The following is a 21,235-nucleotide window of genomic DNA, read 5'->3' as shown; positions in this document are numbered from 1 at the left end:
AGGTTTGGCCTCTTCTTCCCAGCCAATCTCCCTTCACCCGCTCCTTCTACCCTAACCCACCCGGCCCATCAACCCCCTGGTCCCCATCACCTCCCCCTCATCCCTAGCGATTCTGGGGAAGCTTGGTGACGCCACAGGTCCCGCCCTCAGCTCCGGCCCGGGGCGAGTGCGTGCTGACGTCATGCTGCGTGCGGGCCGGTGCGGAGTCGTTCCTTCAACTCCGCGGGGCAGGAGGAGTTAGTTAGCAAAGAACCGAGGCTGGGCGCACGACCCTCATCCTTCTGCCCTTGGTCGCACACTTTGCGCACATCTCTTTCTGCATGGTGGATATTATTTTTCATTATCCTTTTCTGGGTGCTATGGGGGATCATTCCAAGAGTAAGTCTTTCTCTCTGTGTGGGTGTGTATGAGTGTGCTTAATATGCAATATTTCTAATGCAGAAGAATGTTTAGTGGATTCTACAAGTGGCTTCTATTTGACAGGGTGCTTGAGGGGAAAAAATAAAACGAGTGCATTTCTCCTATAGGACTGCTCATCCTTTGAAATCTGTTGTTTTGCTTTATAATTAAATACTGTTTCTCGAGCCAGATAGGCTGACCTCAGGGTGTGAATTCTGCTTCTGTTTTGCGCTAAGGCAATCCGATTTGATTTAGGGATGTGGGATTTTTGTTTGTTTGTTTCCTTGTCTTTGGGTCTCTCAAAGCTGGAAAGATTTATCTCGCTTCATCTGAGATATTTAAATTAAGACATGTCAGAAGAATGAGTAGGGACTCCACTGAAAGCTGATGTGTCTGTCTCTTTGGGGATAGGAGGGAGTCGCAGTGAGTGGGAATGTGCTGGCGGAAATGCCGGGACATCACCGTTCAGTATTGATGTCGCGTCTTTGGTGCTGAACTCTGTATTCACTCTCGTCTCACCCCAGAGCTTAGTTACAAGATATACTGATTCAACGACCGTGTTCAATGAATGTGATAGCGAAAGTATTTGGAGAGGGAGACGAAAAGCCTTCACAAAATCAGAATATTTTGTTTTTTCGTTTCCAATTTTCTGGACCATTAGAAAGCTCATCTTTTCCTTGCGCTCACAATTCTTGAAAGAGTGAAAGAACGAGCGGATTGGGTTGGGGCTGGAGTGGCCGAGGACGGCCGGGGTCCGGGCAGCCAGGCCTGACGCGGGCCCTGCGCCCTTCCCCGGCAGAGAAGCCCGGGACCGCCATGTGCGTGGGCTGCGGGAGTCAAATCCACGACCAGTTTATCCTTCGGGTGTCGCCCGACCTCGAGTGGCATGCCGCCTGCCTCAAGTGCGCCGAGTGCAGCCAGTACCTAGATGAGACGTGCACGTGCTTCGTGAGAGACGGGAAGACCTACTGCAAGCGGGACTACGTAAGGTGAGGCTGGAGGGAGTTCGGGATTCCGGTACCGCCTGCTAGGGCCGGGCCCAGGCCTGGGATGGCAACCCGCCCTCCTGCTCCCACCAGGCCCGGGAGACGGCGGTCCCAACCCCGGTGCGTCGGCGCAACTCTGGGCCCAGAATCCCTGCGGGCAAGTTCCCCGCAGCCCCCAGTGAGCCACAGAGCATCTGGGGCGAGAGTCTCCCGGACCCCATAGCCGCGTGGGAGGTGAGGCCGGCTGCAGGCTCCACGCTGACGCAGCTGGTGCCTTGGGCCCCCAGGCTGTTCGGCATCAAGTGCGCCAAGTGCCAGGTGGGCTTCAGCAGCAGCGACCTGGTGATGCGGGCGCGGGACAGCGTGTACCACATAGAGTGCTTCCGCTGCTCCGTGTGCAGCCGCCAGCTGCTGCCTGGAGATGAGTTCTCGCTGAGGGAGCACGAACTGCTCTGCCGCGCAGATCACGGCCTCCTGCTTGAGCGCGCCGCGGCCGGCAGCCCGCGCAGCCCCGGTCCTCTCCCCGGAGCCCGCGGCCTGCATCTGCCAGGTAAGCCGTGCGCTCGGGCTGCGCCTCCCGCCTGCGTCGGTGTCAGTGGTGTGTGTGTGTTTGTAGGGGTGCTATGCTCCTGACCCGAAGTGGTCAGTTCCGTGAGGTTCCGTCTGCTGTATCGGGTTTTCCGTATGAATGCGGAACTGTGTGCTGAGAGCCAGGCTGTGTGTTCGTCTGTGTCAGGCAGACATTGCATGTATGAATTTGGGGAATTGTGAATTGTGTTCTCCGTGACTGGGAATATGTGGGACACACTGCTAGAAGAAGCAGAAAGTGAATGCCAACAGGGGATTTTAAATGGTGCCTGTCGGAGGGACTTGTATTTGGAATTTCTTCCAGGAATATGTGTTATTGCCAGAAAGGAAAGATAGGTTTGCCTGGGGGTGTATATGTAAGTAATACAGCTCCCAACTGGGAGCTGGGAAGGCACTCAGCCAGTCAGGAGCCCACCGAAGGCCAACCATCCAACAAAGAGGTTTCTGTAATTTGTATTTTGAGGCCCAATTTGATGCACAACTTAGTCAAATGCTTCTTGGGGAGAGAGTATAAGGGCACAGCAGATTCCTGTATCAAAGAAAACCCTCACTAGGATATTCTGTGTCTTAATCAGCAGCTGCCTAGAAACGGGATATTAATGTAACCATAGGCAGGCCTAGAAAGTGAGAAAGCTTGGGACCCCAGCCTCAGGTAGCCGGTGGCATTATAGCACAGATATTTAGATCAGGTTGAGCCTCTGGGTGCTGGGTGGCTTTGCAACACTCCTCCCCTCTCTGGATCTCTATTTCCTCCCTATAGAAAGAGGAAATTGGGCTGGATGGGTTATTTGTAAATATTTATCTGGACCTAGAAATGCCTAGGGGAACATTAATCAATACAGCATGTATCCCTGAGTGTATAGACCAGGTTTGGATAGGACTGTGGCACAAAACGAAGCAGATATTGAGTGCAACTCTGGGATCTGGAAGGGGCTCCCCTTTGTTTGTTGCGGGCTGTCTCTGCAGGCTGCAGGAATCGGGCTATTTCCCAGGAATTGAGAGAACTCGAGGCTAATTCGAGAGTGCCAGCGTTTTCCGCCCGCTGGGCCAGGGGAATCTGGAGCCTTGGGAGAAGGGTCCTAGGGCTCAAAGGCCCCAAGGCAGGCAGGAAGGAACTGTGTGGGGCCCTAGAGGCCGGTCCTTGCCCCAGGCCTGGTTTTTGAGACGCGTGGCATAGGCCTGTGGAATGGGCTCTGAACCAGGAGGAAGGGCCCTCACAGGCCCCCAGGAGTGGGAGATCATCCCTCGATCCCAAAGTCGCGCCTTACCCCGGGGACGCTAGTTTCCCTTCTCCCGCCAGAGTCCCGGGCGCGCCTCCGGTCTCTTCCTCGGAAACTCCGACTTCTTTCGGAGGACTTTGCCAGTCCCTAAGGGGCCTAGCGGCTCTCCTAGGGTCGGGTGAGTGGAGGAGGCATAACCCGGATAGTCACTGTGGTCCCCAGCCCCGGGAGATCGCAGCAGGGCAACTCCACCTGGGAGCAAGGAAAAAGGGGAAAACGCAAAGTTCCTTTGAGAGAGGAACAATAAACGAAATAAAAGGGAAACGAAATCGGGCCCTGGAGGGCTCTGCCGCCCGGAGGTTAGTCTTTGGGCGAGTAGGTGGCTGCCCTTCGTTCACCTCTCGCCCCACCTTGTCCTCCCAGACCCTGGATCGGGCCGACAGCCCTCGCTGCGTCCACACGTGCACAAGCAGACGGAGAAGACGACCCGAGTGCGGACTGTGCTCAACGAGAAGCAGCTGCACACTCTGAGGACGTGCTACGCCGCCAACCCGCGGCCAGATGCGCTCATGAAGGAACAACTTGTGGAGATGACCGGCCTGAGCCCGCGGGTCATCCGCGTATGGTTCCAGAACAAGCGGTGCAAGGACAAGAAGAAATCCATTCTTATGAAGCAGCTGCAACAACAGCAGCACAATGACAAGACGGTGAGGGGCTGCGCCGCCAGAGGAACAGGTCGGGTGGGGCCTCGGTTCCCACCACAGTATCTGTGCCCTTTTATGGGCGGGCTCTGGGGAGATCAAAGGGAACCGGACTCTCCAATAGCAGGTGTTTGTACCATCAGAGCAAGACTTGCTTTGGGGTTTAAGGCTTCCTAATTAATTTGTCTAAGGTGGGGTAGTCTTGTCCCAGTAGCAGCCCAGAGTTTGGGGTCCTGGGTACAGTGAGGATCCCTGGTGTCATGGGTGTGTGCAGCGCCTGGAATTTGGTCTGGCGTGTTGTGTCTTTCAGCATGGCTCGGTTTGAACACATCCTCTGCATACCTAGGGAGGGATGGTAGCACAGGCTTCTGCCCTTGCTGACTCCCAGCACTGACTGGTTGCAAATTTCGGGCCTCTGGTTATTTCCAGTGGAAAGTAGGGCTCTTCCGCCTTCAGTAGGGTGTGCGCTTCTCCCCAAACCAGTGCAGGCCTAAAATCCTGAAACTGCGTTTCCAAAGGTGGCGTAAAAGGCGAGCCCTAGCTTGAGCGCCCAGTGTCTTTTGCTTGTTCGCAGAGCCTGCAGGGACTTACCGGGACGCCCCTGGTGGCGGGCAGCCCCATTCGCCACGAGAGCGCGGTGCAGGGCAGCGCAGTTGAGGTGCAGACCTACCAGCCTCCATGGAAAGCACTCAGCGAGTTCGCACTCCAGAGTGACCTGGACCAACCAGCCTTCCAGCAGCTGGTGAGGCTCTGCCCTACCGCCCCGACCTCCGGACTCTCGGGGTGGGAATTTAGCCTTTTAGCTGTAGTGGGAAGGGGGCTACCAATGGGACGAGGGGCTGGCAATGGGGAGAGTGCAGCGGGTCTTGCAGTCTCACCTAGCCCACAACACACTCTCACCCAGGACTCCCTGGATTTAAGCGTACACCGGACAGACGGCAGCATCCCGCATCCCGGTCCTGGTCCCTCTGCGTGCTGCAGGGGACCTGCTTTTCCCTCCGCAGGGCTTGCTCTCAGCCGGCGGCTATCCCCTAGGGGCATTCCGTGACACAGAGAGCAAGGCTCGGAGGGGCAGCTCCGGTGTGGTTCACCTGCTTCTTCCTGATGTCTCCATCACCCCAGGTCTCCTTCTCCGAGTCCGGTTCCCTAGGCAACTCCTCTGGCAGCGACGTGACCTCCCTGTCCTCGCAGCTCCCAGACACCCCCAACAGTATGGTGCCGAGTCCCGTGGAGACGTGAGGGGGGACCCCTCCCTGCCAGCCCGTGGACCTCGCATGCTCCCTGCATGAGAATCACCCATGCTCAGGCCATTCCAGCTCCGAAAATTCTCTCGCCTTTGTAATTATTATTATTTAAAGAGAGAAGACCGAGAAAAAACGGTCAGGACAGCCAAAAGCGCCAGGACGCAACCTGCTTTCACCAAGACTGGAGACCTCTGCTCCGAGGACTTTTATTTTTTTCCAAACCGGAATTTGGGGTTTACTAGGGTTAGCTCTGCCCTCTCCTCTCCCGCGCTCCACTCCACCACCCACATAACCACTTTGGCGTGGAGAACATGCAGGGCTCTTCCCGGGCCGGGCAGGCTCCTGCCCCAAATCTGCCCAAGTGCTGCCCAGCGGCTTCGCCTGGGTTTTGCGGGGAAGAGGACAGGGATAACCCAAAGGAACAGACACTCAATCCCCAAAGCGCATGATTGCTGCGAAAAAGTAGAAACAAGACTTTCCTTTAAAATGTTTAAATTATCAGTCGACGGAGGACAGAGTTGTGTGAGCCTTTGCCGAACAAACAAACGTAAGTTATTGTTATTTATTGTAAGAACATCCAGTTCATAGTGGGACGAATATTTTGATCTTAATAAAAAATAATCCAATGCCTAGACGCTCCTGTGTGCTGTTGGCGCAACGGGAGGCTGGACCAATGCAGGTTCTAGGGTTCGTCTGCGTTCCTCACCGGGCTCCAGGGCTCACTCCCTGGCTTCGCACGTCGCTGGTCAACGAGCTCCCGCTCCCAGCGGGCCGGGCCTGGCAGGGATTGGACGTCATGCGGGGGCGGGGCCGTGCGTCTGGAGCTGCGTGCGAGCGCCGAGGCCCTTCCGGAAGCCGGCGTGCGCTCGCTGCCTGCGGCCTCTGGGGGCCTCGCGGAGAAGGTACGCGGGCACGTGAGGCCGCCTTCTTTGGCCCCCTCTGCACACCCCTGGCGGCTTCGCGACCTACTCCTTTCTAATCAAGCTCAGGCTTTCGAGGGAGAGTGTCATTCCCTCTCAGCCACGTCTCAATCCCGTGCCTCCCCAGCCCTAAAGCTGACTGCGCCTGGGCGCCCTCCGAGGCTGGGGCTTCGGGTTCTCGCTGCACTCTAGGCCTGCAGCAGTCGGGTCCTCTTGCCACTTATTTTCCCAGGGAAGGCTGGAAGCCCCGGACGCGTTGCCCAGCAGCCCTGGCCCTGCCGCCAAGCATCGAGGCCGGCCCTGGGCCCGGGGTAACCAGGGGGCTCGACCCCGGCCAGATCCGCCGGTCACGATGCCCGGTCCTCCGTGCTGTCCCAAAGTGGTTGCGCGACGTGATCAATCTCGCTGCATTTATTAATTCCCCAGTCTAGACAGAGGAGAAGGCCGGGCGGCGGCTCCTTATCTGCATTTGGCATCACCTGCAAGCGATACACTGAAGGAGCCACAACAAGCCCCCTCTAGGATGGCTGCTGCCGGGGAAAATAAGTCCACCCAGAACCAGTCTGGCGTGTCCTTGGTTTATTTTCTTTCCAGATCCGAAATGGAGGGGGTAGGAGATGGCCTGGGTGGGAGGGGGCTGGGAATGGCCCCTGGATATGCCGTGCCCAGGTCACTTGGTGTGACATTTCAAACCCTTGCGACTTGTTTTCTTGAAAACTGACTTTCGTGATCGCAGGAAATAACCTAGAGATACTGAATCTCCAGCAGGCCCCCGGGCAAGCACACACACAAAAAACGGTAGGCTCAGGTTTTACCCTTTACAAATATTTAACCCTTTGGCAGCCTAGGACAGTTCTTTCCGGAGACCAGCCCTCACTTGATGGGCTCAGGCAGTTGCCAGACTACCTACCAGCCAGTATCTCTGGCATTGAGTTTCCATTTCCTTGTCCATAGAGTTAAATGACGCACAGTGCCTCCTTCTTTGTACAGGGGTTGTTGTGAAAGAGGGCCACGCCCTAACTAAATGGTGGACAGTTGCCATCCTAGCTTAGGTAAAAGCTAGTAAGGAAAAATGTGCCTAAGGGGCAGCTGCAGTCGCTGGATAGAGAGGAATAGGTGCCTTGTGTTAGAGACCTTAAATTTAAGTGTGCCTGGCCAGAGGCCACTGTGGGTTTTTCAGCAGAACTTTTGGCAGGATGCCTTCACACATACTCATCCACTCCCCACTCCCAGCCCAAATGGAGATGGAAGGCTTGCTGGCAATTATTGAAAGAAAATGGGAAGAGGTGGGAAAATTGAGCCACGTTTATATCTTATTTCCTGAAAGCCAAGGTGATGCTAGCACAAGTATTAAAGAGAACATTCCCCTTCTTTGGGATTTAGGAAATAGTGCTGCAAACTTAGAGATAAGGGAAGAGATATGCAGGGTTAATGAGGAACAGCTTTACCTCTCAAGTGCCCAGAAACGCTTTTAATAATCAGGGTTAGGTTCTTTGAGACTTCATTCCCTTAACTTAGACCATTCCATCCCATGCAGAAATACAGATTTCTTCTTTAACCTCCTGACTGGCTATTGGACTAGGGACTAAACTTCCAATAAATCTTACTTTTGAAAACTTTTGATTTATTGGGTTTTCTTTTTTTGTTAAAAAGGAAACAACAGGTTATTGAATAAAGAATTTCATTAGTCATTGTTAATTAGCTCTGAATTTTTGCTTTTGACAGGCTGCAGTATTTTAATGCTGTGAATTGAAATATCTACCTATTTAATTTCAATTATCTTTTCTCTCACCATCCATAGATCATAAACCTAATTTCTCTTTACAATATTTATATGAGCATTTTTTTCAAATATTGGGAAATTACCCAGTTAAAGTGGTTACTGCATATTAAGATGCCTGTATCTCTCTGTATTACAGTGTCAAACATCATAAACTTTTTCTCTTGTTACTAGCCACCCAAAGGGTGCATTGTTTTCCTTGCTGGTTTCCAGGAAAAGGGTTCATTCTATAGCCTTCTTACACCGGTTTCCTGGTGAGGTGTCAGAGATCTATGGTTGGTTAGTTACCTCAATAAATATCACTTTTACTGGTTCCCAGATCATCTTTAAACATCCTCTGTAATACAGTAGGGATTTCCCGGTAAATTAAATTACCTGTAACAATTACAAGTGTTGTATTTTATGCTAACTGAACTTTTAACATGAGATACCCATTTGAGTAGTAAAAACTCAATTCAAGAAGAGACACCATAGATAGAAAATTGGAGTGAGTTATTTAACTAGATATATTTCAGAATAAGATTTTTCTCAGAAGATTTATCTAATAATTTGAGTAGCTCTATGAAATTGTGGCAGAAAAGAGATTCCCAGAGATGGAAAAGTTTATGGCACACAATTTAATACATATCTGGGAAATTCAGTCCCTGTGGCAGTATTCCCAATGAACTTTAATGGGTGTGGATCAGAAATCAGCCTTTCAGTTTTGAATATAGAATATTGTAAAGCTCGATTTTGTCAGAGCTGCAAAGACGGTTTAAATAAGGCATTGTTTAAGATTGGTCATTAGAAAATTTAAGATTCTGTCTCTGCTGCCTAGGGAAGGGTTTAAACTGCCACATATTTAGTAAGCCTGTTTTCCCATGTGAGTGTTCACCAGAAGACAGCAAGAGAATTAGTTGAATAGCACCATGCTAGAAAGAGAAAACAATGGATGAATAATTATTTGCAGAGAAGTAAATTCCCAATGGAGTTGTGATAAAAGCAGGAAATTCAGAGTTTATTAAGCTGATGGAGGGAAGATTAGAGGCTTTTAAATGTGGGTCTGATTGATGTAAAGGTAAACTTTGTTGAAAATACTGAGATGAAGTGCAATAATGAGGATTGTTTGACCAATTATAGAGTAGCACCTTGTTGATGGAGACTGTGCATAGAAGAAGATGCAGATAAATAGAGCTAGATTGAGTATAGTAATGGCAGCAGGAAAGGGCATAAGAAAATAACTCCATTGAGATCCAGATGTGGGGAGTGGGGAGCAGCTCAAATTATAAAGCACTTGGGGCCCCAGCATCAAAGTTTCCAGAGAGGCAGGAGTGCTTGGTGAGTGCAGCTTTGGGCCACAGGGAGAGTGGGTCAGGGAGTGAACACAGAGAGGAGCAGGAAGGTTGAGTTTCCTTGAAGCAGGATATTTGAGTGAAGGTGAGGTTTGAAGATTGGAGACCCCAGGGCTGGGTGGCGAGAGAGGAGAAGCAGAAAGGGAAGGGAAAGAATGGGGAGAGTGAGAAGTGATTTCCCAGATTGAGACTTGAGACTTCCCAAGAGCACGGCAAGGAGACTTGGAAGACATGACCCAGGTGGTTTTCCCAGCTGCTCTGGGGAAGGTGGAAGGTGTCTAGGGGAGGAAAAGGTGAGGACCTAGGTCAACGAGGGCCGGTTCGGGATTCGAGGTCACAGCTCTCGCTACTGCCAGTAACTGCAGGGCAGGAGAGGCTCCGGAACCAGGCAGGAAGCAGCAGCTCTAACATCCTGATGTGTGTGTGTGTGTGTGTGTGTGTGTGTGTGTGTACACGTGTGCGCCTGTGTGTGGGGGGGTGTGTGGGGGGGTGGGGGGGTGGGGGGGAGGACAAGCCCTGCTGAGCTCCGGGAGAAGCGAGTTGTGGTCCGGAGCAGGAAATACGGTTGGGCAACTGCATTGAGCGTTCAAATGTTGCTGCTCCCCAGAGCCTTGGGCAGCTTTTTCCGATTTGACTCAAATTCTGGGCTCTAAAGCCCCCAACAAAGTTGTTGCTTTTGCCTCAGTTGTACCCGGTTCGACCAACTTTCCAGGTTGGGTGGATCCAGCAGAGATCTTTCGCCTTGGCCCAGTGTTGTTCGCCTGTGACCCCCGAGCCTCGGGAGATCCCGGAGGCGGTCCCTGTCCCAGGAGAAATCCTGTGGTGGCACCGGCAAATTGGAACAAGATGTGCCCGCATTCACCTGGGCGTCGCGCTCTTCCATCTCGGGAGAGCTTAGAAGTCAGAAACCCCGGGGGAGCTGGAGCTTAAATCCTGCTGGCTCGTCCCCGCGCACATTAAAGAAGGGAATTGGAGCCCTCCTGAAACTCGGAGACTGGAGGCACCGAGGAGCCCTCGCAGGGTCCCCGCTGGGTGGGGCCGGGGTTTCTCCCTCAAACCCTCGCCCCCTCCGCGACGAGGGGCAAGGAGAGCATTCAATTAAATGTTGAATTGTGAATTCTGGTATGGTTTCTGGGAGGTTAATCACAGCTGTCTCAATTATTTATGGCTTTTTGGCAAATTTCCCGCCAGATAAGAAGTATATTCTATTGGGGAGCGTCTTGCAGGAAATCTTATAAATACTTGATGATTCATTTCAGCTACAAGGATCCCGTGCCCAGGCCCGAGAGCGCTGGGCCGGCGGGATTCGGAAGTTCCTCTCCAGGTAGGGAAGCCGGCGGCGGCTGGGGGTCTGGGGAGAAGCCTTCGGCGACACCTGCTTCCGCCCCCTCCGCCGCTGGAGCTGGAGAATGCCGGGGTCTGGCCTCGGCCTCCGGGTGCGCGGCGAGAGGCGTTTCTGAGCGCCCGGCGACTGGCGGCGGCAGTCCTGGGACCGGCGCTCCGCGGCTGTGGCGCCACCCAAGTGGAGGGGCCTCTCGAGGGCCGGGATTTGGCACTGACGTCCCCGACCTGGAGTCGAAACTTGCGGCCGGTGGCCCAGACTAAGTCAAGGCCCTGAAAACGTGAGGGTCCTGCGGAGGCGGCGGAGCGCCCAAAGCACGGGCAGGACTTGCCTCCCCCGCCCCCGCTTTTAAAAAATGGGACCTCTTTATTTTCTCTGGATTTATAAAGTAAAAACAGCGTATTCATAACTTGGCAGATCTGTGAGGGTCCAAAAAGAAGTGTCTTGAATATTAAGTAGGTAAGCTTGCTTCTAAAAAAGGTAAAATTTATGTATTTTCAAGCCCGACTCCCCCGCCCCCCAAGTAGTCTTGCGTTTAATCGTGGTTTTTTTTTTTTGGATCAAGTTTTCTCAACGAGATCTTTTTTCTTGGTAATGTTTGATTCTTATCTGACAGAAATTATTACTCACGTCACTCAACGAAGGCTTAGCACTGACCACTGGCTTTAGGTGGAGAAACGAAGAGAACACATAGGAAAAGGTCAGCACCTCCCAGGCACCTCCCAGCTCCAGCCTTGAGCGGGGCATAGTAGTCTAAAACTTATTCAGTGCCATTGTGACCCTCTGTTTTACTTCTGCTTCGGTGTGGCTTCACTTCACAGTTACTTTAGAAAATATTCAAGGGTGATTGATGCTTTCAGGTCACTAAATTTTATTCAGAATGATTTCAGTTAAGCAATACTAACCGAGATCCTCGGTATTTTCTGCCAGAAAAGCTTGGGCAGACCAATTAATACAACGCTCCGAATTCACTTCAAATACACCCCAAACAATGCAAGTAGAATGTAAAAGTTGTAAACATCTTTGCTCTGAACCTTAAAAAGGAAAATTTAGAGCTGGTAAATTTTGATTAAATCTTTAAGATAACTTAGGAGCTGGAATTAACACTTTTATTTCAAATTTGTATTTTCTTAACACAAAAAGTCAACACTGAAAACAGAATAAGTTATTTTATTACGAGAACAAAACTGACTTGCTAATTTTGTATCTAATTTTTCCCATATTACAAATGCAAATTATGTATTATCAGAGGATGGAAGTTAAACACACTCCAAAATATTGTGTATAAATGAAATAAACTTGCAAAATTAGGCAGAATATTAAAGTATCTACAGTTATTATAAATAGTGCAAAGTATATACCATATCTACACTGTAGGGGGAGAGTATAAACACATGAGAAGGAGTTTTTTAAGGAACAGTTAGAACGTTTGTTTGAACAATTTAAAATATTAACAAGGTACTCAAACACAGAACCAAACAAAACATTTATTTTTTCTCTTTTTTCAAGAAAAACTGTCGAGCTTCTTCCCAGGCCTGCTGAGGAAATCTGTTAGCCAGCTCAAGATAGTCTTGGGAACCAAGACATTTTCCTGATAGGGAGAGAAAAAGATTAAATTAAATTACGATAAAATTAAAAGAGATTAAATTAAAAAGATTTCTTTGCAGTTTAAGAAATTACATCTATTTTAATGAGTACAACACAGACGTCACTTCAAATAAACCATTATACATTTTATGTGAATAAAGTGATCAATCTCTATACCCACCTATCTACAGTATAAAATATATTTTAACTACAGTCCAGTTTGTGCTTCCAGAATATTGAGACATTAACCCATATGTAAAACACTATGGAAAAATTTGGTTTTGGACTCCAGAATTAAGAAAATAACTATGGAAAGTAAGTACATGAATGAAATAAAATTTCATATATTCTATCTTTAAATTAGTCTTGAAAGGGCAAATCTGCATATAAATGGTTGATTTTTTTTTTTTTTTGTACTGGGAAGAGAACCCAGGGACTCATATATGCTAGGCAAGAGCTCACACCCCCAGCCCAAATGATAATATTTGTTTTAAAAAAAACACATGAATTTAGTTTAATATAAGTCTAAAATTGTCCAAATTTGGAATTCAATTGCCTACCTAACAGAGAAGAGGGAATGGTTAAGAGCCTCACTGGCCAGCGATATAGGTAAAGCAAATAATCTCACAGCCAGGCAGTGGGCATTTGAAAGCTAAATGCTTTCTCGGCATTGAGAATGTGGAGCTCCCAGGAATTGCTTTTATACTCAAGAGTTTTATCTGTGCAATGAACTCAAAATGTCTTTAAGCAAAAAGAGAACAAATGTTCTGTCCATGATACAAACTAGATAGGTGGAAGAAATTTTTTTTTTTAATCAAGTAAGCATAATGTGAGCTGTCGTTAAGGTAGTGCTGACTCTTTCAGAAGAAAGCATAGCATTTGCTGTTCTGTGAATCAAGTCTGCTGTAACTGGGGAAAGCATGAATAACCACGGAAGATGGTCCTTTGGAAAAGAAAGAAGGTGGAGACTTCCATAGTTCTCAGTCCACTAAGCAGATGGAGGCAGCTCCTGGGGACTGCACTTTCCAGATATGCTACAATGGTGATTCATCTTTTTTGGGCAGGCAAAAAAAAAAAAATATTTATATGTCTTACTGGCAAATAAATAAATAAATAAATAAATATTCTGTACGATCAAAAATAACTTTATTAGAGGACTTTTCTAAGTATTTTCATATATTCAAAAATTTAAAAATTGTTTTGTAAGAAATAGTAAGAAGTTATACAGATTTTTCCCAATAGCTTTAAAATAAAAAGGCTGTGACTGAGTCAGGGCAGAACTGAACTTGCACACTAATTCCGGCTTAGGCAAATGGTACTGATTATAATGTTGACTTGCATTTCTGAAGAGCTGCATAGCTTTCTGTTTACTTTACTGAGTACCTGAGGCAACAACACATGGCATTTTTTCCTAATATTGTAACAGCTTTAGTTATATTTTCTCCTATGTACATTACAATACCTGCCCACTGTAGATGACGTGTGTGTGCGCGCGCGCATGCGTGTGTGACAGAGCTCAAGGTTTCTCCAAGGGATTCTGAGTGGACACTTCAGAGGGTGCTATTGGGCCGCAGACATCTGAATGAACATTTTAAATATTGTCAAACTAATGGAAGAATTGGTGAAAATCTTGACTAGGGTTCTTATTGACTGGAGATGCTACTGTGACAGCCAAAGACCAAATTGTATTTATCAATTACAGTCTGGGTGACAGAATATTTAAAAATAAAAAAATGCAGTTTAAAATTCTAAAACTTTGACTCTGGTCACAGGAAACTCTCAGTGAGAACACAGGGGAAAAAAGTGCATAAATCTTTGGCCCTTGAATACTGCTAATTTAATGGCTTTTCTCCAGGGAAAACAATAGTTGTCCATTAAAAAGTCCAAGTACTTGAATTTAGGGGGGAAATATGGGCTCCTATCATTAATAACTTTCTTCTTAACATGGGTAGAGAACCAGACCTATGTAATTCCAGCATTCATGTGAGCAACATAGGCCAATGTTAATGATATGATTATCTTCTGTATTACAAAGTGGCTCTTTAGTGATTATTCACTATTTAGTATATTTGCCTGAGGTAAGAACACAAAGATGTTTTGTGCTTTTCTTTCACTTCCATAGATTTCTCTGCACATTATACTGCCCTTGGGTTTTATGACAAAATTGATTTCTTTACTCAGAGAAATATTTGGTACGTAAACCTCAAGTATTTAAGGTGAGGTACTAAATTAAATTTTTTTTTAACAATTCCAGAAAAGAGGGTGCAAACATATTCTTTTGGTTAACACATGAAATTTAGTTTCAACGTACCTTTGGGCTGGTAAGACTGGTTATCTGTCTGACCTGGAGCCTGTGCAAAATCCTGTGTGAAAAGAGAAGTGTTTTTATTCAAAATCCTTGAGTAGAGAGTTTGACTAAGGGAGGTTTAAATATAATTCTGATTCATGCAACCACTTTCACATGCATAATCTGGAACCCAAACATAAAGGCTAAAGAAAGTGATGTTACACAGTCCAGGTTCTCATAAATTTTAAACAAATAGTGATGATTTAAATCTTGTTAAATACTACCAGGAGCCAGGTTGTTGCTTACTTTGGAAACTACGACTTTATACCTAGTAAATCTAAAATTTAAGCCAAAATTACCATTTTAAGCTACTGACCGATTTTTAAAGACTCTTTTTAAAAAGTACAAATATAGCTGGGTGTGGGTGTGCAAACCTGTAATCTCAGAGACTCAGGAGGCTCAGGCTGGAGGACTGAAAGTTTGAGGTCAACTTAGTGAATCTATCTCAAAATAAAAAAATAAAGGACTGGTAAGGTATCTCAGTGGTTGAGCGCTGCAGGTTCAATCCCCAGTCATACAAAAAACAAAAACAAACAAAAAACCAAAAACCAACCACCCAACAAAAACAAATATAACAACACTTATAGATGTTCTGCAGCTTTTTTTTTGTTTTGTTTTGTTTTTCAAGTTATGGGGATTGAACCTAGGATCCAATCAATGCACGCTGGGCAAGTAGTCTATCACTGAGCTAAATCTCTTACCAATTTAAGCTTTTTGTTTTGAGGCAGGGCCTCACAAACTTGTTTAGGCTGGTCTCAAATGTGATCCTCCTGCCTCAGCCTTTCTAGTAGCTGGATTACAGGTATGTGCAACTGTGCTTGGCTTCAGCTAAATATTAAAGTCTGGTATTTTTACTTTTAGATAGAAAGTGAATAATGTAGATTGCAATATGTAAATCTTCTGAAATCTGCAATAAAGCATCAGCTCCTAATTTTTTTTGGTTTTTAGTTGTCAATGGACCTTTATTTTATTTATTTATATGTGGTGCTGAGAATTGAACCCAGTGCCTCACACATGGTAGGCAAATGCTCTACCACTGAGCCACAACCCCAGCCTCTGAAGAATCATTTTATAAACTACAATCCAATGCACTGTCATTCTCCTGAACATATTTATAGAAAAAAACTTGATTTAACTTCACTAGTTTAATATAATACACAAATAAGCAATATGTGAAATTTTTATAGATTTGCAAAAATTTTATGTTAAATATGGATTTTTTGGAATAGAGAAAAGGATATTTAGAAGTACTTTGTAATCAATATCATATAAAATAGGAAAAACACATGACCTTTACTTTAGATTCTGATATCATTTGTACTTTTATAAGTTGTTTTTTAAGCACTTAAAAGTGTGAGTGGCACAGGTGGCACAGATGCACAACTGTCTTTCTTCAATATCACTTTTTGGTTGAGGCTTCTGTTTTCATGACACGAGAAGCCGCATATCACCTTCTTGTAGTCCCTGGCCCTGTTCCCACCTCATTGTTCTCTATAGCACTTACCATCATTGACATACTATGTGTTTGTTAGTTCATTTATTTATTTATATTCAAAGTAATATCTTTTAAGGGAGGAGCTTTAATTTTTTATTTTTATTTTTTGGTGTTGCTGTAGTCCCAGTGCCTAAAGCAGTGCCCAGCCACAGTACACATGCAAAAGTTACCTGCTAAATACAAGAATGAATAATCTGAATGGAAAGATGACATTTAAAAAATTCTCTACAATGTATCTTTATTTAACTTAATCCTAAAGCACTAAATATATATTAAGAATCCTCTATTGATATGATGATTAAATAAGTTTTTTTTTTTTTTTTGTTACTGGGAATTGATGCCAGGAGCGCTCTACCACTGAGCTACCTCATGAGCCCTTATTATTTTTCATTTTGAGACAGAGTTTTGCTAAGTTGCTGAGGCTCATCTGGAACTTGTGAACCTCCTACTTCTGGGATTGTAGGCATGCACCATTGTGTCTGCCTGTACTATAAGATTTTAATTTATGCATAAGACAGTTTGAAAATCCAACATGTATATCTGAATGTCTAACTTGAAAACATTTTCAGAAAATGGAACCCAGAGTGAAATGTAATAAGCTGAAAATAAGACATTTATAAATGTAATTTAGTTGTTTTTATTAATTGTGATCTAATAGAGGGTAGTTTAGAAAATGTAAACTACTAATCATTATCTAAGGTAAAGAAGGGTTGGGGAACTCATTAGTCATCCTTCATGGTTCCTAAGGAGCTGGGCACTATCACGCTCTTTCCACAGTGGTCGATGTATATTAGCTAGAATAAGGAACAATACTACAACAGAATTCTGCTTTCTGTTTCACTATTATGTAAAACGGAAAGCAATGTCTTCTAATCATATATGTATCAAGGAGCAAAAACAATGATTTTATAGTGGAACATCTGAAAGATAATGGGATATTTTCAGAAAATAAAGATGTACAATGGCACAAAAATCAATTATTAGCAAATGTTAAAAGAACAACCACGGGCTGGGATTGTGGCTCAGCGGTAGACCGCTCAACTAGTAAGTGCGAGGCCCTGGGTTCGCTCCTCAGCACCACAAAAAAATAAATAAACAAAATAAAGGTATTGTATCCAACTACTTCTAAATAATAAATATTTTTAAAAAAAGATTAAAAAAATAACAGTCACCTTGATATCCCTGTTGTCAGTTGACTTGAGTTAATTTAGATATGGCAGTTATTATTTTGCTACAGCACTAATTCTACAGCACCATAAGGCTGTACTTAGTTTTAGATTAAAAAAAAAAAAATGCAGGGGCTGAGAGTGTGGGCTCAGCAGTAGAGCGCTCACCTAGCATGTGCGAGGTCCTGGATTAGATCCTCAGCACCACATAAAAATAAATAAAATAAAGGTGTTGTGTACAACAACCACTAAAAAATAAATATTAAAAAAATGCAACATAACAGGCTTTTATCTGCCCTTCTTGGAATGCACATTTGTGAGAATCACATTTTAAAAATTACAAATAAACCGAAGTTGTAATCGTTTTTCCTTTAGCAATTGTTACCTGTTCCCTCTATCTAGACTGAGAGCAAGATGAATACAACAGTCAAAGCTGTAAAGAAGTCTATGGTCTTTTATATACATTTTGTAAATATGGGTTTCCATTTCACTAGTGGCAAAAACATCCTTTCCTTGCAGTTCTTCATGAAAAAAATTAAATAATTTTTAACAACCCTAGTTCTAATACTGAGATTTTAGAAACTATCCTGATATTTAAGAAATCAATTTTTAAGTACAGTAACTGGTGAAGTTTTTCAAAGACAGTAAGGAGGAAAGAACAGTTGATTCACTTTTGCTTCTCAGTTGCAGTAAATTTACACACAAAGCTAGAGAGTTCGGCATAATGTACGAGGTACCTGAATGAATGTGGCCAGTAAAACACAGCTCATCTCTTGCTCCAGAATGATCTTGTTCTGAAGGTTGTTGTAACAAGCAGCAATAAGCGAAGGGAACAGCACTTTGATCAGCCGCGGGTCACTGAAATATTGGAAGGGCAACTGGCAGAGCTTCTGCAGCACTGTGGGGTGGCGGCCAGACTGCACGATTACCTGCGACAGAGGAGGAGTTCAGGTCCACTGCCAAGAGCCCCGGTAACACACCCCTCACTTCCCCCTCCATCTATGCAGTCAGAACATACTGAGAGAGTGTAAAGAAAAAGGCTCCTAACTCCTTAACAGAGCTTAAGTTGAGTGATATTTTAAGTGATATTTGAAGAGAGCAGAAAATTTAAAATCTCATTTCCTAATTTGAGGAAAAGATTCCAAAAGCTTTGTAGCTATATAAAAATTACTGTAACCCATGATGAAGGGTGCAGTTTCCATGGAGAGAGGATGCCTATGAAATGCATTCAGAATACTCGCTGCTTTAACAAAGCACTCCCTGCCCCTTGAAAGCATAGTAGCCCCATTCCTTAAAAACCTGCAAAGAGCTCACTCACAAGTAGTAAGATACTCTCTCCTGTGCCCTCCCCACTTCCGTCTTCCCTTAGCCTAGCTCACTGGATATACCAAATGCAGACAGAGGCAAAAAGGAAAGAAAGAGAGAGAGAGAGAGAGAGAGAGAGAGAATAGGGGATCAACTAGAAGGGGAATGGGAACTGTTTCAGCAAGCTCAGGCTCCAAAAAAATCCTCCAACCCATACTTCTTATCTTTGTTCCCATCAGTGCCACTGAATCTAAAAGGAGAATTGTTTACATAAATGAGACTGTTTTCTTGAAACAGTCTAGGTTTACAACTGTGTACATTTTAAGAAATAGGGCAAGGCAATTAATGGGCTTGCAGGGAAGCCCTCCTGATTCATTCCCTCAGCCTACATGATAAACTAAGAAATGTCAAAATCAGATCTGTTTCAAGTAACTCTGATTAGACAGTTCTAATATGAAAGAGCTGGGTGACCCAAAGCCCACTTCATGGTACAGGAGGAAGCTCCGAGAAGGTTAGGAACACTGTAAAATGTAAGGTCAGGACTGTAAATTGTACTTGGAAAAACACAATTTTACAGGTACACACCCAGACAGGACTGCATTCAAATTAAAACCAGAAGGACAGAATGAAACAGCAGAGGCAGGAGAAACATAAATTATAGGGATTTACAAGTTTTCAAAGTACTTTTAACAATACTTTAAGAACATACTCTTAGATGATAATGCAGTTTGGTTTAAGAACAAAATCAACAAAGTAATAGTTCACATATTTTTGTTCAATAGCTAAAATGACATCAAAAACCTTTAGAGAATGTTGATAGGGACTTGTTAATACCTTCAAATCCGAAAGGAATTTTAAAGACTTGCATTATGTGACAATTCCACACATGGCTGTGTGCTGCCGTGTCTGACGTGGCTGAGAAAAGTATGCCCTATCATTTAGTTTACTGATAATGCATTTACTTAAGTTTTATTTTAATTATTAGATACATATTTTATAACACAGCCAAATGGTTGCCACTTTAGAATTTATTATGATACCATTATTAGAAGTCTTAATTCCTCTTTGGACAAAAATTAAGAATGCTTTTTTTTTCTTTGAAATGCTAAATGCTATCATTGGATGATTTGATAACTGAAAAGATATTAAACTGGCCAATCTGGCTGGCACTGGCACAATGATAACTCCATGACATCAACTGCTGGTTCTTGGTAAATTAGCAGAAAACGTCAGAGATTCACCAGAACTTACTTCACTTGGCCTCCTGAAGCAGAGGGCAGAACTAATTATCTGTTGCCAGAATACAGAGTGAATTTAAAGATATCAACAGCAGTATAGTGAGATGACCTGCCAGAGGCCACTATTTTTAAGCCTCCGGATTATAGAAGACACAAATGAATGTAGGCAGTTTCGTTACCCTGGAGCTAAGAAGTTCTACTCATAGGACCACCATATGACAGGACCAGGTTACATGTAAGGAATCTATAGGGCTGGGAAGACCTCCACCTTTCCTGGGCTTGGCGGTGAGCCAGAGTGGAACATCTAGTTGGTAATGTCGTTTGAATCACATTTCAGACATTGTGGGAGGGATGGAATCAGGAGGTCCAGGAATGGGCTAAGCTGTAGCACTGAGATGTGGTGGGCTAATTCATGTGGGCTTGTGGCAGAGGGGTGGCAGGTGGATGTCATGGGCATGAACATTGAACTGAATTAGGCTAAGCACTTCCCTTTGGGGCAGGGAAGCAAGTCTAGGAATGCAAACATCCTGAATTTGATGCTCTAGGCTTTAAGCCCCAAGAAAGAGTTGCCCGAGGGGCTTTTGAAAGATTGGGCTAGAGGATGAGGGAAGAATGTCTCCATTTTGTGTGGAGTACATAGGAGCATTCCTCAAGGCTTTCCTGGAGCCATTCTTGTTCATTTACTGAAGAAAAAAGCATAGATAATACAGGTTCTTCTTTTGGTCTTCTAAGAAGAGACAAGAGTCATAATTTCACAGTCTCCAAAGAAGGACATCTTTTACCTAAATGCCCCGTGGACCACCATTTTTTTTCTCTTATATCACTGGTGAGGGGCTGTAGGAATGAGTGGAGGAGGGAGAGACAGACCCATGACTAATACTTCTTTTTTAGAATTAGTAATAATTCTGGAAGTAGTAGCTTTAGAAAAAGGAAAGCTGGAGCTGGCACAGGTCATGCTCCTATAATCTCAGTGACTTGAAAAAAGAAAGCTGCATACTGGCCATGTGTGCTATAACCTGGTGGAAAGACAGGGCCAGGAGGACTGACTGCCAAGAAGGAAAAGGAATCTGGTTTTAAAAAAAAAAAAAGAAAGAAAGAAAAAGGAGAGGAATCTGAGTAGACAAATGGGCATGCTGATTCTTTCATCTGCTGCTGACCTTAGCCACCCACTAGGCCTCTGGCTCCAACCAGGGAGGGCTAACTTCAGCAGACATTTACTGAATGTCTCCAGTGCTAAGTGCCAGACTAATATTATAGAGACACAAAGAAAATAAAGAAAGTTTCTTCCCTAAACACATGAATGAAGATGCGATATGATAGGAAGGATCAGGCTTTAACTCTCAGGGAGATGAGTTGTGTACACAAGTGACAATAATAAAAGGAGGCTGGGAAGGCTAAGGGAGGCCCATGGGGGCCTCATGGGACAAAGAGATTGCTCTTACCTAGGTGAATGAGGAGGGCTGCACTGGATATTAAAGGTTGGATCAGATTTGGGCACCTGGAAATCCTAAGTGGAAGACCCTCAAACTTTCAATACTAGACTGCTAGTTGGCTTGACCTGCCACAACAAAGTAACATAGACTAGG

At 45.2% G+C, this 21,235-nt stretch overlaps 2 protein-coding genes across 12 annotated transcripts in view; one reads left to right on the top strand and one right to left on the bottom strand.

The window, feature by feature from the left end:
- The first annotated feature begins 320 nt into the window (after window positions 1-320).
- On the top strand, window positions 321-5,133 carry Isl2 (ISL LIM homeobox 2). The gene is made up of 6 exons (XM_076848709.1): window positions 321-378; window positions 1,199-1,388; window positions 1,673-1,935; window positions 3,617-3,900; window positions 4,469-4,636; window positions 5,017-5,133. Exons 1-6 carry the CDS (start codon window positions 321-323, stop codon window positions 5,131-5,133), a joined length of 1,080 nt encoding a protein of 359 aa, XP_076704824.1.
- Window positions 5,134-11,982: 6,849 nt separating this feature from the next.
- Scaper (S-phase cyclin A associated protein in the ER) overlaps window positions 11,983-21,235 on the bottom strand; it is a 447,154-nt gene continuing 437,901 nt past the window's right edge. For 10 of the 11 annotated variants that reach the window (XM_076851161.1, XM_076851163.1, XM_076851160.1 and 7 more), the window contains 3 exons: window positions 17,844-18,035; window positions 14,410-14,461; window positions 11,983-12,102 (listed from right to left, as the gene is read on the bottom strand). In XM_076851161.1, coding sequence (XP_076707276.1) covers window positions 11,999-12,102; window positions 14,410-14,461; window positions 17,844-18,035 — 348 coding nt within the window. In that variant the 3' untranslated portion in view covers window positions 11,983-11,998. Of the gene's footprint in view, window positions 12,103-13,560; window positions 13,677-14,409; window positions 14,462-17,843; window positions 18,036-21,235 lie in introns of all 11 variants that reach the window. The other variant, XR_013090777.1, reaches the window with a different exon arrangement.

The sequence above is a fragment of the Callospermophilus lateralis genome, chromosome 3 (assembly GCF_048772815.1).
Source record: "Callospermophilus lateralis isolate mCalLat2 chromosome 3, mCalLat2.hap1, whole genome shotgun sequence".
Lineage (NCBI taxonomy): Eukaryota > Metazoa > Chordata > Mammalia > Rodentia > Sciuridae > Callospermophilus > Callospermophilus lateralis.
This window is presented reverse-complemented; position numbering and strand designations above follow the sequence as displayed.

Coding starts and splice junctions, on each gene's coding strand:
- Isl2 (XM_076848709.1), top strand. CDS start 321: ATGGTGGATATTATTTTTCATTATCCTTTTCTGGGTGCTATGGGGGAT. Junction 379..1,198: donor TATGGGGGATCATTCCAAGA/GTAAGTCTTTCT, acceptor CTTCCCCGGCAG/AGAAGCCCGGGACCGCCATG. Junction 3,901..4,468: donor AGCAGCACAATGACAAGACG/GTGAGGGGCTGC, acceptor GCTTGTTCGCAG/AGCCTGCAGGGACTTACCGG.